This window comes from Coregonus lavaretus, assembly GCF_964263955.1.
Source record: "Coregonus lavaretus genome assembly, chromosome: 7".
Taxonomy (NCBI): domain Eukaryota; kingdom Metazoa; phylum Chordata; class Actinopteri; order Salmoniformes; family Salmonidae; genus Coregonus; species Coregonus lavaretus.
The window spans coordinates 610,348-629,223 of NC_139994.1; the positions used below are offsets into that span (position 1 = coordinate 610,348).

Below are 18,876 nucleotides of genomic sequence, written 5' to 3' on the forward strand. Positions count from 1 at the left end.
GGGTTAGCCTAGCGGTCAGATAAGAGGATATATGGCCACGTTTACACGGTCCCAGTGTTCAGAGCCAGGTCTGTAGATCTCTGGTTCTTTTAGGGTGGGATAGCAGTCTGATAAAGGGTCTCCTTATATGTCCATGTTCAGTGTCTGAGCCTCGGGATGTAAATCTCAAACCGTTGTGGTTGTTCTAGGGTGGCACGGCTCTCCAACAAGGCGCTCTATCTCTACGTTTGGCCTGTCCCAGGAGTCGGGTCTGAGTCGGTTTCTCTTCACTGCGATAAAGGGCTTGATCTCCATGTTCAGAGCCGGGTCTGAGCCTCGGGGATGTAGATCTCGATGCTGTCCGCGCTCTCCGTGGCTGAGTTCTGTCTGAAGGAAGCGGACCTCTTGGTCTGGAGCATTCTCCTGCGGGCCTCAGTCCTCTGTCTGTCCCCCAGGTCGAGGGACTTCTCCCGGACAGGCACGGCCCGCCCCCACACCCCCGCTATGGGGCACCACCAGCACCCCTCCGCCTCGTTCTACTGAGGGGTCGCTGACGCTGTCGGCACGGAGGCTGCCGGTCACTCCCCCTGCTGGCTTCTTTGGTAATGGGGGAGGAAGCTTCTTGTCGTCCTGAGGGGGGTTGGGGGGGGGAGGGGGGGGGGTTGAGTCAATGGATGTGGTGGACATTATGGAAGGATGGTAGTCAGTGGGATGCGGTGGACATTATGGAAGGATGGTAGTCAGTGGGATGTGGTGGACATTATGATTATGGAAGGATGGTAGTCAGTGGGATGTGGTGGACATTATATGATTATGGAAGGATGGTAGTCAGTGGGATGTGGTGGACATTATGGAAGGATGGTAGTCAGTGGGATGTGGTGGACATTATGAAAGGATGGTAGTCAGTGGGATGTGGTGGACATTATGGAAGGATGGTAGTCAGTGGGATGTGGTGGACATTATGGAAGGATGGTAGTCAGTGGGATGCGGTGGACATTATGAAAGGATGGTAGTCAGTGGGATGTGGTGGACATTATGAAAGGATGGTAGTCAGTGGGATGTGGTGGACATTATGGAAGGATGGTAGTCAGTGGGATGTGGTGGACATTATGAAAGGATGGTAGTCAGTGGGATGTGGTGGACATTATGAAAGGATGGTAGTCAGTGGGATGTGGTGGACATTATGAAAGGATGGTAGTCAGTGGGATGTGGTGGACATTATGAAAGGATGGTAGTCAGTGGGATGTGGTGGACATTATGAAAGGATGGTAGTCAGTGGGATGTGGTGGACATTATGAAAGGATGGTAGTCAGTGGGATGTGGTGGACATTATGAAAGGATGGTAGTCAGTGGGATGTGGTGGACATTATGGAAGGATGGAAGGGTTGAGGGAGAACATGAGAGAAGGATCAAGGGCAAACAGAAGATTGTAGGGATGGACAGATGGATAATGTCATGTACAATACATGAAACAATTCAAACCAACACAATGAAGACAACCATGAAACCATACAAAAGGGAGTAGACAAGAAAAAAAAAAAGGAGTGCAGAATATTCAGGCCAAATAAAGACACCAATATGGATCAGTATGTGGAGGAAGAGGGGAAGGAAAGAGAGAGAAATGATGTGTAAGAGCTCATTAATAGCTGTCAGTTGCTACTGTGAGTTTTGTTCTTCCTGTCTCCCCCAAAACAATACATCAGAAGTATTGCCATAAAGCTTTGAAACAGCACTCAGTCATTTTAGCTCTAACAGGCTCAGCTAATTTTGGCTTTCAGAACTAACACAAAACTTTAAAGCTCAACGCTTTGAGCCATTTCGGCTCAAAGCCTCTCCCCTCAGTTTCTCTTGAAGTTGTGCAGGGCTGGCTTGGAGGCAGCAGCACCATCTGTGCCACTCTCTGACACTCTGCCATCTTAGCTCTGGGGAATGATCCAGGGTCAGGGGGGGCAGCAAGGCCAAGCGGACCCCAGCTCTCACCTTCTTGTCTGGGGGCAGCCTCCAGCCGGAGTCCTTGAGCCTCTGGAGGTGCTGGAACTTGACCCTGACGTCTTCCATGTTGAGCTGGAGCAGGTCCCACAGCCCGGACAGGTCCTGAGAGGTGGGCTGGGGGTACGCTGATGGGTCCTGGAGGGGTGAGGGGTGGAGGTAAGGGTTAAATAAATCATAAGTGGGTTAGGGATCATGAGAAATAATTAGGAGAAAACTGTGTATTAGCAGTAGAATATATGCCCATAGCTAGGTCTCATTCATATTGGTAGATATCCCCATAGCTAGGTCTCATTCATATTGGTAGATATCCCCATAGCTAGGTCTCATTCATATTGGTAGATATCCCCATAGCTAGGTCTCATTCATATTGGTAGATATCCCCATAGCTAGGTCTCATTCATATTGGTAGATATCCCCATAGCTATGTCTCATTCATATTGGTAGATATCCCCATAGCTAGGTCTCATTCATATTGGTAGATATCCCCATAGCTAGGTCTCATTCATATTGGTAGATATCCCCATAGCTAGGTCTCATTCATATTGGTAGATATCCCCATAGCTAGGTCTCATTCATATTGGTAGATATCCCCATAGCTAGGTCTCATTCATATTGGTAGATATCCCCATAGCTAGGTCTCATTCATATTGGTAGATATCCCCATAGCTAGGTCTCATTCATATTGGTAGAGAGAGAGAGAAGATGCACGCGCACACACACACACACACACACACACACACACACACACACACACACACACACACACACACACACACACACACACACACACACACACCTTTGTTTTACTATCCTTGTGGATAAAAACAATTGATTCCCATTCAAAATCCTATTTTCCCTAACCCCTAACCTTAACCCTAACCCTAACCCTAAACCTAACCCCTAACCTTAACCCTAACCCTAAACCTAACCCCTGAGCCTAAAATAGCCTTTTTTGTTGAGGGGACCGGCGAAATATCCCCACATTTTCCTTGTTTTACTATCCTTGTGACCACTTCTGGTTCCCACATGGATAGTTAAACAAACACACACACACACACACACACACACACACACACACACACACAGACACAAGCGCGCGTGTGATCACCATCACACCCGCTCACCACGCTTTGCTGGCACAGGCGGAAGAACTGCTGGACCTTCTGAGACATGAGCATCTGGGCACTGCCCACCGCGTTACGGATCAGCTCCAGAACTGGACAGGAAACACACAGGAAACAGGATGTAGGAAACAGGAAGGGGGGGGGGGTGTCAGGACAAAGGAAGTAGAAAGTCAAACGTGTGCAAAATGTGAGCTAAGGCTCAAACCAGTCCATCTTTCCTATAACTTACTCTCTCCTCTTTCTGACAACCCCCACCCCTCATCCAATGTCTCACCCCCCTCCCCCTTTCCTCCCCCTTTCCTCACCCTCCTCCGGCAGCTCGTTCTCCTCCGCCTCTCTCTCCATGTTCTGACACCATCCCTCCATCCTCTCCACCTCCATCTGAAGGAGGCGTAGGAAGAACTCTCCGTCTCTCAGACTGGGCGAGGCACGACCAGAATCAGGTAGACTACGGAGGCCCCCCTCCAGTGAGGGCTGGGGTGTGCCTATCCAGCCTCCCCGGTCCGCAGCGAGGGGCAGGGGGGAGTGGGCCCGCGGGGGCAGGAGGGGGATCTGGTGGGGGTGGTGGTCGGCAGCGCAGCAGTCCGTAGCGTAACCATCCTGGACGTAGTCCTCCCTGTAGGCTAACTGGCCCTGGGTGTGCACCTGGAGAAACAGTAGCAACACGAGTTATGCTGATTGATAGGCTAAATGCTAAGGCTTGGCTCAACACAAAACAACTCAACACAGAACCCGAGTGAAAGGGTTTAAGTCAAAAGTAAGTCAAGTTAGGGAGAGGTCGACATTTACACAATAGTTACCCGGAGGAAAATGGGGAGGGTCATGCTTTTTCAACTTCAGTCAGGGGGAGGGTTTAGTATTTATTTTTTTATTCAGTCTAGGGGAGGGTCATGTCATTTGTAATCAATTAAATGTCATATTGCTCAGAGTTTGAGAATGAATTGCTTATTATTATATCTCGATGTGATGCTGCCCCTCATCCCTGATTCTCTGCTGGGAGTGGGCCTAGTGTGGTCTCAATCAAATGACCCATAGCCTTTACTATAGGCTATAGGAAGAGCATGCATGGAGAAGCACAGGGATATGTTATATTTCTAAGAAAATGTACTTCCTTCCCGAGTTTTTTTGCGCTGCTGGGATGGTGTATTTAACACTGCATTACACACTGCAATGGATAGGCTATCATGAACCCTGGCCTGTCCTGTTCTTGCTGATCAAACCCTTTTGTGCTGCCTAACCAATGACTGTGCTGTGTACGGTGGCACTTCAGGGGGGAGGTCAATTTGTCCCGACCAAAAAAAAAAATGCATTATCTGTGCGCGCGAACTAGGCCTACTGACGTCATGTTCAGTTTGAGAGGGAGAACAGGAAGAGGAGGAGGACTGGAGGTCTTTTTTAAGTATTTTAGTCCGGACCATTCCTGGGGTCTAAAGCTTGCTACTGATTATAATTTGGTTTGAATAAAAATTCTTATGGACCTATATATTTGTGTCATGACAATGTTATGACCATATTATGACAGGTTATGACAAGTTATGTCAGCTGTTATGACTCATTATGTCATGGTTATGACCGTATCATAAGGTGTTATGACACTAGGTGTCAAGTAAAGTGTTACCTAATGTCTTAATCAAAGTACTGACAGCATGAACAGCGCCGGAGAAGATGGCTGCCGTTTTACAGCCCTCTAACCAATTGTACTATTATGTGTGTTTTTCCGCGTTATTTGTAATTTATTTTGTACATAATGTTTCTGCCATCGTCTCTTATAACCAAAGAGAGCTTCTGGATATCAGGACAGCGATTACTCAATCTTTTGAGAATAAAATTGACGATTTAAGATTACGGTTATCCTACCAACGGGACATTAAAAACTGTAATATCTTATGTTTCACGGAGTCGTGGCTGAACGACAACAATGATAACATTCAGCTAGCAGGCTATACGCTACATCGACAGGATAGAACGGCAGACTCCGGTAAGACAAGGGGTGGCGGTCTCTGTATATTTGTAAACAACAACTGGTGCACAAAATCAAATACTAAGGAAGTCTCGAGGTTTTGCTCGCCTGAGGTAGAGTATCTTATGATAAGCTGTAGACCACACTATTTACCAAGAGAGTTTTCATCTATATTTTTCATAGCTGTCTATTTACCACCACAAACCAATGCTGGCATTAAGATTGCACTGAATGAGTTGTACAAGGCCATTAATCAACAGGAAAACGCTCATCCAGATGCAGCGCTCCTAGTAGCCGGGGACTTTAATGCAGGGAATCTTAAATCCGTTCTACCTAATTTCTACCAGCATGTTAAATGTGCAACCAGAGGGAAAAAAACTCTAGACCACCTTTACTCCACACACAGAGACGCATACAAAGCTCTCCCTCGCCCTCCATTTGGCAAATCTGACCATAACTCTATCCTCCTGATTCCTGCTTATAAGCAAAAACTGAAGCAGGAAGCACCAGTGATTCGGTTAATAAAAAAGTGGTCAGATGACGCAGATGCTAAGCTACAGGACTGTTTTGCTAGCACAGACTGGAACATGTTCCGGGATTCTTCAGACAGCATTGAGGAGTACACCACATCAGTCACTGGCTTCATCAATAAGTGCATCGATGATGTCGTCCCCACAGTGACCGTACGTACATACCCCAACCAGAAGCCATGGATTACAGGAAACATCCGCACTGAGCTAAAGGGTAGAGCTGCCGCTTTCAAGGAACGGGACTCTAACCCGGACGCTTATAAGAAATCCCGCTATGACCTCCGACGAACCATCAAACAGGCAAAGAGTCAATACAGGTCTAAGATTGAATCATACTACACTGGCTCTGACGCTCGTCGGATGTGGCAGGGCTTGAAAACTATTACAGACTACAAAGGGAAGCACAGCCGCGAGCTGCCCAGTGACACAAGCCTACCAGACGAGCTAAACCACTTCTATGCTCGCTTCGAGGCAAGCAACACTGAAGCATGCATGAGAGCACCAGCTGTTCCGGACGACTATGTGATCACGCTCTCCGTAGCCGATGTGAGTAAGACTTTTAAGCAGGTCAACATTCACAAGGCCGCAGGGCCAGACGGATTACCAGGACGTGTACTCCGAGCATGTGCTGACCAACTGGCAAGTGTCTTCACTGACATTTTCAACATGTCCCTGACTGAGTCTGTAATACCAACATGTTTCAAGCAGACCACCATAGTCCCCGTGCCCAAGAACTCTAAGATAACCTGCCTAAATGACTACCGACCCGTAGCACTGACGTCTGTAGCCATGAAGTGCTTTGAAAGACTGGTCATAGCTCACATCAACAGCATAATCCCAGAAACCCTAGACCCACTCCAATTTGCATACCGCCCCAACAGATCCACAGATGATGCAATCTCTATCGCACTCCACACTGCCCTTTCCCACCTGGACAAGAGGAACACCTACGTGAGAATGCTATTCATTGACTACAGCTCAGCATTCAACACCATAGTGCCCTCTAAGCTCATCACTAAGCTAAGGATCCTGGGACTAAACACCTCCCTCTGCAACTGGATCCTGGACTTCCTGACGGGCCGCCCCCAGGTGGTAAGGGTAGGTAACAACACATCTGCCACACTGATCCTCAACACGGGGGCCCCTCAGGGGTGCGTGCTCAGTCCCCTCCTGTACTCTCTGTTCACCCATGACTGCATGGCCAGGCACGACTCCAACACCATCATTAAGTTTGCCGACGACACAACAGTGGTAGGCCTGATCACCGACAACGATGAGACAGCCTATAGGGAGGAGGTCAGAGATCTGGCCGTGTGGTGCCAGGACAACAACCTCTCCCTCAACGTGACCAAGACAAAGGAGATGATTGTGGACTACAGGAAAAAAAAGAGGACTGAGCACGCCCCCATTCTCATCGACGGGGCTGTAGTGGAACAGGTTGAGAGCTTCAAGTTCCTTGGTGTCCACATCACCAACGAACTATCATGGTCCAAACACACCAAGACAGTCGTGAAGAGGGCACGACAAAGCCTATTCCCCCTCAGGAGACTAAAAAGATTTGGCATGGGTCCTCAGATCCTCAAAAAATTCTACAGCTGCACCATCGAGAGCATCCTGACTGGTTGCATCACCGCCTGGTATGGCAACTGCTTGGCCTCTGACCGCAAGGCACTACAGAGGGTAGTGCGTACGGCCCAGTACATCACTGGGGCAAAGCTCCCTGCCATCCAGGACCTCTATACCAGGCGGTGTCAGAGGAAGGCCCTCAAAATTGTCAAAGACTCCAGCCACCCTAGTCATAGACTGTTCTCTCTGCTACCGCACGGCAAGCGGTACCGGAGTGCCAAGTCTAGGTCCAAAAGACTTCTCAACAGCTTCTACCCCCAAGCCATAAGACTCCTGAACAGCTAATCATGGCTACCCGGACTATTTGCACTGCCCCCCCACCCCATCCTTTTTACGCTGCTGCTACTCTGTTAAGTAAGTATTTATGCATAGTCACTTTAACTCTACCCACATGTACATATTACCTCAACTACCTCAACTAGCCGGTGCCCCCCCCGCACATTGACTCTGCAACGGTACCCCCCTGTATATATGGCCTCCCTACTGTCACTTTATTTTACTGTATATATAGCCTCCCTACTGTCACTTTATTTTACTTCTGCTCTTTTTTTCTCAACACTTTTTTTTGTTGTTGTTTTATTCTTACTTTTTTTGTTTAAAATAAATGCACTGTTGGTTAAGGGCTGTAAGTAAGCATTTCACTGTAATGTCTGCACCTGTTGTATTCGGCGCATGTGACCAATAAAATTTGATTTGATTTGATTTGATTTGATGAATATCATTATAGAATAGGCGCATAAAATGCATCATCCTCCAATTGCAACGTCTGCCTATTTGCCCACACATCTCGTCTCAAGAAAAATGTATTTAAAAAAAATTAAAACAAATGTATATTGTTAATAGTCTCAAACACCAAGTTAGATGTACCTAATTTCAAAAGCAAGCCTTTAGTGAATCTAAGAAGAATCTTCACGTTTTACCGGTGAAATGTCCAAAACTGCACGCCAATCGATTTGATCTCAATTAGTTTCATTGGAATGTGCATTTAGATCTTCTTGAATAACTGCAGATTGTGTTAAGAAACTATTAGCTTTTCTTGTAGGCCTATTTTGTTTCAATCGCTAGTTGAGTTTTGGCTGCATGAGGAAAATATTCGACTATTCAGCTTCGGATAAGAAATGACTGAGGATGAGTTTTTGGTGTAACATCTTATAGGCAGTAGCATTTGATAGATGTGCAGCGCGTTCTGAAAGTATTCAGACCCCTTGACTTTTTCCACATTTTGTTACGTTACAGCCTTATTCTAAAACGGATAAAATAGTTTGTTTTCCTCATCAATCTGCCCACAATACCCCATAATGACAAAGCAAAAACAGGTTTCTATAAATGTTTGCCCATTTATATATATATATATATATATATATATATATATATATATATATATATATATATATATATATATATATATATATATATATATATACAGTGGAGAAAAAAAGTATTTAGTCAGCCACCAATTGTGCAAGTTCTCCCACTTAAAAAGATGAGAGAGGCCTGTAATTTTCATCATAGGTACACGTCAACTATTACAGACAAAATGAGAATTTTTTTTCTCCAGAAAATCACATTGTAGAATTTTTAATGAATTTATTTGCAAATTATGGTGGAAAATAAGTATTTGGTCAATAACAAAAGTTTCTCAATACTTTGTTATATACCCTTTGTTGGCAATGACACAGGTCAAACGTTTTCTGTAAGTCTTCACAAGGTTTTCACACACTGTTGCTGGTATTTTGGCCCATTCCTCCATGCAGATCTCCTCTAGAGCAGTGATGTTTTGGGGCTGTCGCTGGGCAACACAGACTTTCAACTCCCTCCAAAGATTTTCTATGGGGTTGAGATCTGGAGACTGGCTAGGCCACTCCAGGACCTTGAAATGCTTCTTACGAAGCCACTCCTTCGTTGCCCGGGCGGTGTGTTTGGGATCATTGTCATGCTGAAAGACCCAGCCACGTTTCATCTTCAATGCCCTTGCTGATGGAAGGAGGTTTTCACTCAAAATCTCACGATACATGGCCCCATTCATTCTTTCCTTTACACGGATCAGTCGTCCTGGTCCCTTTGCAGAAAAACAGCCCCAAAGCATGATGTTTCCACCCCCATGCTTCACAGTAGGTATGGTGTTCTTTGGATGCAACTCAGCATTCTTTGTCCTCCAAACACGACGAGTTGAGTTTTTACCAAAAAGTTCTATTTTGGTTTCATCTGACCATATGACATTCTCCCAATCCTCTTCTGGATCATCCAAATGCACTCTAGCAAACTTCAGACGGGCCTGGACATGTACTGGCTTAAGCAGGGGGACACGTCTGGCACTGCAGGATTTGAGTCCCTGGCAGCATAGTGTGTTACTGATGGTAGGCTTTGTTACTTTGGTCCCAGCTCTCTGCAGGTCATTCACTAGGTCCCCCCGTGTGGTTCTGGGATTTTTGCTCACCGTTCTTGTGATCATTTTGACCCCACGGGAGCCCCAGATCGAGGGAGATTATCAGTGGTCTTGTATGTCTTCCATTTCCTAATAATTGCTCCCACAGTTGATTTCTTCAAACCAAGCTGCTTACCTATTGCAGATTCAGTCTTCCCAGCCTGGTGCAGGTCTACAATTTTGTTTCTTGTGTCCTTTGACAGCTCTTTGGTCTTGGCCATAGTGGAGTTTGGAGTGTGACTGTTTGAGGTTGTGGACAGGTGTCTTTTATACTGATAACAAGTTCAAACAGGTGCCATTAATACAGGTAACGAGTGGAGGACAGAGGAGCCTCTTAAAGAAGAAGTTACAGGTCTGTGAGAGCCAGAAATCTTGCTTGTTTGTAGGTGACCAAATACTTATTTTCCACCATAATTTGCAAATAAATTCATTAAAAATCCTACAATGTGATTTTCTGGATTTTTTTTTCTCAATTTGTCTGTCATAGTTGACGTGTACCTATGATGAAAATTACAGGCCTCTCTCATCTTTTTAAGTGGGAGAACTTGCACAATTGGTGGCTGACTAAATACTTTTTTCTCCCACTGTAATTAGTTAAATAAAGTCCACCTGTGTGCAATCTAAGTGTCACATGATCTGTCACATGATCTCAGTATCTCAGATCTCAGATCTCAGATTTCTAGACGCTTATAAGAAATCCCGCTATGCCCTCCGACGATCCATCAAACAGCCAAAGCATCAATACAGGACTAAGATTGAATCCTACTACACCGTCTCTGACGCTCGTCGGATGTGGCAGGTCATGAGAGCACCATCTGTTCCGGACGACTCTGTAGTCGAGGTGAGCAAGACCTTTAACCCCCCCGTTGTCCTAGGGTCAAAATGACCCGCCACTGTGTTGAACCAACTTTATTTAATTTTTATATTTTTGGGATCATTTGTGAGAAGGAGGCAGTGAGACTTTAAAGAAACCCTAGACCCACTCCAATTTGGATACCGCCCCAACAGATCCACAGATGACGTAATCTCTATTGCACTCCACACTGCCCTTTCCCAACTGGACAACAGGAACACCTATGTGAGAATGCTATTCATTGACTACAGCTCAGCATTCAACACACAGTGCCCACAAAGCTCATCAGTAAGGACCCTGGGACTAAACACCTCCCTCTGCAACTGGATCCTGGACTTCCTAATGGGCCACCCCCAGTTGGTAAGGGTAGGCAACAACACATCTGCTACGCTGATCCTCAACACGGGAGCCCCTCAGGGGTGCGTGCTTAGTCCCCTCCTGTACTCCCTGTTCACCCACGACTGCATGGCCAAGCACGACTCCAACACCATCATTAAGTTTGCTGAGGACACAACAGTGGTAGGCCTGATCACCGACAACGAAGAAACAGCCTATAGGGAGGAGGTCAGAGACTTGGCAGTGTGGTGCCAAGACAACAACCTCTCCCTCAATGTGAGCAAGACAAAGGAGATGATCATGGACTACAGGAAAAGCAGGGCCTGACAGGCCCCCATTAACATTAACGGGGCTGTAGTGGAGCGGGTCGAGAGTTTCAAGTTCCTTGTTTTCCACATCACCAACAAACAATCATGGTCCATTCACAACAAGACAGTCGTGAAGAGGGCACGACAACACCTTTTCCCCTCAGGAAACAGAAAAGAATTGGCACGAGTCTCCAGATCCTCAAAAAGTTCTACAGCTGCACTATCGAGAGCATCCTAACTGGTTGCATCACTGCCTGGTATGGCAACTGCTCGGCCTCCAACCGCAAGGCACTACAGAGGGTAATGCGTACGGCCTAGTACATCACTGGGGCCAAGCTTCCCGCCATCCAGGACCTCTATACCAGGCAGTGTCAGAGGAAGGCCCAAAAAATTGTCAAAGACTCCAGTCACCCAAGTCATAGACTGTTCTCTCTGCTACCGCACGGCAAGCGGTACCGGAGTGCCAATTCTAGGTCCAAAAGGCTCCTTAACAGCTTCTACCGCCAAGCCATAAGACTGCTGAACAATTAATCAAATGACCAACCAGACTTTTTACATTGATGATGTAATAAAGTCCCAATGGGGCTGAAGAGGACAGGAATGAAATAATCTATCTATCTATCTATCTATCTATCTATCTATCTATCTATCTATCTATCTGTCTGTCTGTCTGTCTGTCTGTCTGTCTGTCTGTCTGTCTGTCTGTCTGTCTGTCTGTCTGTCTGTCTGTCTGTCTGTCTGTCTGTCTGTCTGTCTGTCTGTCTGTCTGTCTGTCTGTCTGTCTGTCTGTCTGTCTATCTATCTATCTATCTTTCTGTCTAACTAACTGCTAATTAACCAACTAACTAACAAACATATGAACTGCTAACTAACTAACTAACTAACTAACTAACTAACTAACTAACTAACTAACTAACTAACTAACTAACTAACTAACTAACTAACTAACGGCTAACTAAACAACTAGCTAACCAGCCCAACTACTGACCGTGCGGTGGTACTCTGCGTACTGGTCGGCTGACTCTGGCTCTGAGGAGTGTCTCTGGAAGGAGCAGCCGAACTGGAGGCTCTTATCCTGGGTAGGAACAGTGACGGTGAGGCCTGGGAAACCCCCCCCCTCTGGATCCAGGTCTGCCTGGACGCTGGCCGTCACACTGTTGGAGCGCTTGAACCGAGCACGCCTGGGAGGAGAGGAGGGGAAGGAAGGGAGGCGGGTTGGGATGTATCTATAGTAAATACACACAGACTAATACGACTCATGTAGAGAGAGACAGAGATAAGATGCGGGAGATTGAGGGAGTTCGATAATAACTGGGTGTAACCATGACTACTGGGTATAACACACTGGGCTTTCACGCGTGATGTAACCCCGGCCCTAATTATACCCTCCATCACACCGACACTCCACAGCTCAGCCAGGGCAGGGTGCACCTGTTAAACCCCCCACCCCGCAACACCCGGGGAAGGGTGAGAATGTGACACAGCGAGAAAAAGAGAGTGAGGAGGAGGTCTGAGTCACAGAGTCACACGTACTACATCAGTTAGAGAGAGAGAGAGAGAGAGAGAGAGAGACATAGAGAGAGAGAGAGAGAGAGAGAGAGAGAGAGAGAGAGAGAGAGAGAGAGAGAGAGAGAGAGAGAGAGAGACAGAGAGACAGAGAGAGACAGAGACAGAGAGAGAGAGAGAGAGAGAGAGAGAGAGAGAGAGAGAGAGAGAGAGACAGAGAGAGAGAGTGAGAGTGAGAGAGAGACAGAGAGAGAGAGAGAGAGAGAGAGAGAGAGACAGAGAGAGAGAGAGAGAGAGAGAGAGAGAGAGAGACAGAGAGAGAGAGAGAGAGAGAGACAGAGAGAGAGAGAGAGAGAGAGAGACAGAGAGAGAGAGAGAGAGAGAGAGAGAGAGAGAGAGAGAGAGAGAGAGAGAGAGAGAGACAGAGAGACAGAGAGAGAGAGAGACAGAGAGAGAGAGAGAGAGAGAGAGAGAGAGAGAGAGAGAGAGAGACAGAGAGAGAGAGAGAGAGAGAGAGATTATAATTTTCCATCTTTCTTCTTACAGTGGAAACACTGTAATGCCTGTTTTAAACCTACAATGAGTGTTATAAATGGTGTAATAACAGTATTGATTGTTATAACAGTACCTCTTGTCCTCCTCCACCTGTACCCCTATAGAGTGAACCTCTGTCAGAGCCTTGCCCTCCACCTCTGAGTCTGACAGGGTCTCAGAACTGTCCACCTGACACACACACACAGGGTCAAAGGTCAGATTCCATTTAAGCAAACTTTTCTAAAATAAAATGTACTAATTTAGGACACACTAACATACACATATACACATAGAAACATGGGAATAAATTACATTTACGTAAAAAAAGCCCTTCTCAACACTCTCACCTGTACAGCGATAGACGGCCTCCAATTCCTTCCTCTTCCCTCCATCTTGTTCTCCTCCTGTGCTCCTCCTCCTCCTCCTCCTCTTCCTCCTCCTCTTCCTCCTCCTCCACCCATCTTACTCTGCACCATACTGTTCTGTGGGAGGGAAGCAGACTTCCCCAGACTCCCCCCTGCCCGCCCCACAACCCTCTCCCCCCTCTCCCTTCCCCTGGGCCCCTCCAAGAGACTATCTGCGGAGCCGCTATGTTTTACTCTGGGGGGCCCCTGTCCTCCCCCTCCATAGAGTACCAGCCAGCTCCCGGCCCCCCCGGGGGCCCCCATCCAGGCTCTCGGCTGAGTTGGAGTGCTGGCGGGAGCGGCCTGGTCCTGGGCCTGTACCGGTGTAGTAGCCCCCTCCCCTGGAGGTCTGACCAGACAACACAACTACAGAGACAGACGGTGGAACAGCCATTAGACACATGATGTGGTTGGAGTGGATTCTATTTCATCATGCAGGAATTATCTGTACAGTTCAATAAGATTGGAAAGACATATTGCTTGCATTTAATCTAATAAAATCAAATACAATAAATGTTGTTGTTTTTTTACAAATATTAATACATGTTTTGTTGTTTTGTGACCACATTTTTCTTTGTTTTGTTATTTTTTGTTTGGTGGGGAGGGGGGGGGGGATTACAGGTACATTATCCATTTCAAATGATACGTTTATAAAACCTTTACCCATAGGCTGCCACTCAAAATATGAAAAAAAACCCAGAAAGAAATACATAGAGTTGAATCTAAATAATACATTCACTACAAACACATTCAATATAAATAATAAATTCAGTACAAACACATTCAATATAAATAATAAATTCACTACAAACACATTCAATATAAATAATAAATTCCGTACAAACAGGAAGAGAAAACAAAAAAGAAGTGGGTCTCCACCCCCAACCTCCCATCCCCCCCCAACCCCACCCAGCCAACATGTCTCCACCCCACACCTCCGATCCCCCCGCCCACAACTCCACCCAGCCAACATGTTTCCACCCCCAACCTTCCATCCCCCCGCCCCAAACCCCACCCACCCAACATGTCTCCACCCCCAACCTCCCATCCCCCCACCCCCAACCCCACCCACCCAACATGTCTCCATGTGGTTTCTGATTAATCATGTAAAATAGGTTATATGATGTTAATCGTTTTTTAACAAACCCACTTTGGTCCAGATGTACCAATTTGGGTAAGTAAGTTTTGAGAGGGAACAACCTAATTTGAGAAAAAAGTAATTTTGGATAGAGCAGACATTTCCATATATTTGTGTTAGCTGCATGTGTCACATAACTCCACCAGTCCTAATTGCAAACAGCTTTCTATGGCTTTTTTTAATAGAGATATTCTGTAGATGATTTAATTTTCAAATAACTGAAAGTGAGAGGTTGTAATCTGAATAAACTGAAAAAGGCCATTCTAGAACACGGGGTGAGACATTCTTACTAATCTGCTAGAGAACCAGTTCGTATTTAAGTATAGCTTTTGTATGACTGAAAGCCTTTAGTGAGAGATCCAATGCTTTCATATTTAATCATTTCTGCCCTCCGAGTTCATATTCATTATATAAATAGGCCTGTTTAATTTAGTCTGGCTTGCCCTTCCAAATAAAGTGGAATCTTTTTTGCTCGTATCATTTAGAAAAATTATCTAGATCTTTTATGAGGCTGTGGATGGATCCAAATGATGGATTTAACCCTCCCGTTGTCCTAGGGTCAAAATGACCCGCCACTGTGTTGAACCAACTTTATTTAATTTTTATATTTTTTGGATCATTTGTGAGAAGGAGGCAGTGGTACTTTCTTTAAAGTAACCCATTGTATAAGAGATTCTCCTAAATTAAAATAGTCCAGGCATTTATTTATAAATTATGGTCATTCTTCATCAAAAGCCTTTTCAAAAATTAGCTATGAATACCAGTCCTGGTTTCCCAGATTGTTCATAGTGTTCCAGTGCTTGTCTTATCTCCAATGTATCGTCCGTGTAAAATACCTGTCTGATTAGTATGAAAAATATCGGACAATACCTTTTTAATTCTATGCGCTACACATTTTGCTAGAATTTTTTGCATTACGACACTGAAGTGTAAAGGGGCCTCCAATTTTTTTTTTTTATGGACTGGATTTTTATATTTACCACCTGGGTCCTGTTTTAGTAGTAATGAAATCAGACCTTCTTGTCGAGTATCTGATAGTCTACCACTTTTATAGGAGTCATTAAAACACGCTAATAACGGACCTTTGAGTGAAAAAGAGAAAAGGGTTTGATATACAGTTGAAGTCGGAAGTTTACATACATCTTAGCCAAATACATTTAAACTCAGTTCTTCACCGTTCCTGACATTTAATCCTAGTAAAAATTCCCTGTTTTAGGTCAGTTAGGATCACCACTTTATTTTAAGAATGTGAAATGTCAGAATAATAGTAGAGGGAATGATTTTTTCAGCTTTTTTTTCTTTCATCACATTCCCAGTGGGTCAGAAGTTTACATGCACTCAATTAGTATTTGGTAGCATTGCTTTTAAATTGTTTAACTTGGGTCAAACATTTCGGGTAACCTTCCACAAGCTTCCCACAATAAGTTGGGTGGATTTTGGCCCATTCCTCCTGACAGAGCTGGTGTAACTGAGTCAGGTTTGTAGGCCTCCTTGCTCGCACACGCTTTTTCAGTTCTGCCCACACATGTTCTGTAGGATTGAGGTCAGGGCTTTGTGATGGCCACTCCAATACCTTGACTTTGTTGTCCTTAAGCCATTTTGCCACAACTTTGGAAGTATGCTTGAGGTCATTGTCCATTTGGAAGACCCATTTGCGACCAAGCTTTAACTTCTTGACTGATATCTTGAGATGTTGCTTCAATATATCTACATAATCTTCCTTCCTCATAATGCCATCTATTTTGTGAAGTGCACCAGTCTCTCCTGCAGCAAAGCACCCCCACAGCATGATGCTGCCACCCCTGTGTTTCACGGTTGGGATGGTGTTGTTCGGCTTGCAAGCAACCCCCTTTTTCCTTCAAACATAACGATGGTCATTATAGCCAAACAGTTCTATTTTTGTTTCATCTTGACCAGAGGACATTTCTCCAAAAAGTACGATCTTTGTCCCCATGTGCAGTTGCAAACCGTAATCTGGCTTTTTTATGGCGGTTTTGAAGCAGTGGCTTCTTCCTTGCTGAGCGGCCTTTCAGGTTATGTCGATATAGGACACGTTGTACTGTGGATATAGATCCTTTTGTACCTGTTTCCTCCAGCATCTTCACAAGGTCCTTTGCTTTTGTTCTGGGATTGATTTGCACTTTTCGCACCAAAGTACGTTCATCTCTAGGAGACAAACGCGTCTCCTTCCTGAGGGGTATGACAGCTGCGTGGTCCCATGGTGTTTATACTTGCATACTATTGTTTGTACAGATGAACGTGGTACCTTCAGGCGTTTGGAAATTGCTCCCATGGATGAACCAGACTTGTGGAGGTCTACCATTTTTTTTCTGAGGTCTTGGCTGATTTCTTTTGATTTCCCCATGATGTCAAGCAAAGAGGCACTGAGTTTGAAGGTAGGCCTTGAAATACATCCACAGGTATACCTCCAATTGACTAAAATGATGTCAATTAGCCTATCAGAAGCTTCTAAAGCCATGACATCATTTTCTGGAATTTTCCAAGCTGTTTAATGGCACAGTCAACTTAGGGTATGTAAACTTCTGACCCATTGGAATTGTGATACAGTGAATTATAAGTGAAATAATCTGTCTGTAAACAATTGTTGGAAAAATTACTTGTGTCATGCAGAAAGTAGATGTCCTAACCGACTTGCCAAAATTATAGTTTGTTAACAAGAAATTTGTGGAGTGGTTGAAAAACAAGTTTTAATGACTCCAACCTAAGTGTATGTAAACTTCTGACTTCAACTGTACCTCAAATGGCATGCCATCCAGCCCAGGTGCATTGTTTTTAATAAAACCTTTAATGGCGTCCCATAAAATCGGAGAATCATCGACTGAATTTTTGTTAATCATTATGAAATCATTCAATTCAGTTTCAAATTCTTCACAGAAATTAGGATTTCGTAGTAAGGAAACATTAAAGCTCCATTTTGTTTTAAGAGATTCAGAAATGTGAATCTATCCATGATGATCAGATAGGCTCATATGTCGAATTTCTAGGAGTAGATAATAGTACGAAATCGATTTGGGATAATGTTATGTGCCAGTTTGAATTGAAAGTGTACTCTTTCGCTTTAGGGTTATGAGCTCGCCAGGCATCAATGAGGTTGTAATCAGAGAGTATATGTTGGAGAACCTTGGTTGCCTGTGGATTGTAGTTGGTCTTATTAGTTTTGTCCCGCATGTCCAAAATGGCATTCATTTCATTCATTCATCCCAATAACCAGATGGAATTCAGTTAATTCTAACAATATGCTATTCAGAGAATCAAAAACGTAGGATCATATGAATATCGAGCAATAAATAAAGGCAATTTTCTTTCCATTATGGATTAATTTAAAGGAAAGTGATTCTACCTTCTTGGTCTTCTCCTTTACCAAGGATGGTGATTTAGAGTTTCTTAAGGTTCATCATGAAAACACCTTTAGTTTGGATTGGGGCTGATGAAAAAGCAGCCAGTTTGTACAAACGGTTCTCTATTCTATGTCTGTCCTTATGGAGCAGGTGGAGTATTGCTATATCAATATGGTTTCTTGCTAGGATATCAAGACAGCTGGAATGTTTAATGGGTCAGTTTAGCCCTTTCACATTCCAAGAGAGAATAGCTAGCGTTGCCATTGTAAAAAATAAATAAAATATTAATGATGTAGTTATTATCTTTAATGTTAATAAGCCCATGGATGTACAACAAGAACCAGGACCCACAGGAAACCCACCTATTGATCGCACCCCACCCAGAACCCCCACCCCCCACTGTGAACCGTTACATCATCCACAAGTTTACCCACTCAGTCATCCAAAATCTCAATCATCCAAAATGTAATTTCTTTATTCAAAAGCTGTATTAAGACTTAGTTGAACTACCATCAGTGATTCCCAGGTCGACAGAGTTGCTCTGGTGTTGTCTGGGTCGTCCCAGGGCAGGCTGGCCTGTGTTCTGGAAGTAGGCATCCTGGGTAGACTCTGTACTGCTCTGAGCCCTCACGGAGATCATAGGCTTGGACATACGGGGAGGGAGAGGGGGAGGGCCAGCCTTACGGTATGGGAAGACTGGAGAGAGGAAGATTGAGGGAGAGAGAGTGGGGGAGAAATAGAGCGAGAGAGAGATGGCGAGGGAGAAATAGAGCGAGAGAGAGATGGCGAGGGAGATTGAGAT

General features: G+C 44.9%; 1 protein-coding gene across 1 annotated transcript in view; it reads right to left on the minus strand.

The window, feature by feature from the left end:
* Positions 1-296: 296 nt before the first annotated feature.
* dlgap3 (discs, large homolog-associated protein 3) overlaps positions 297-18,876 on the minus strand; it is a gene marked incomplete at both ends in the record, with an annotated part of 19,039 nt that continues 459 nt past the window's right edge. Inside the window, 10 exon segments of the mRNA XM_084164963.1 lie at positions 297-482; positions 484-609; positions 1,960-2,106; positions 3,096-3,187; positions 3,401-3,740; positions 12,122-12,314; positions 13,268-13,362; positions 13,521-13,811; positions 13,813-13,943; positions 18,585-18,770. Coding sequence (XP_084021089.1) covers positions 297-482; positions 484-609; positions 1,960-2,106; positions 3,096-3,187; positions 3,401-3,740; positions 12,122-12,314; positions 13,268-13,362; positions 13,521-13,811; positions 13,813-13,943; positions 18,585-18,770 — 1,787 coding nt within the window.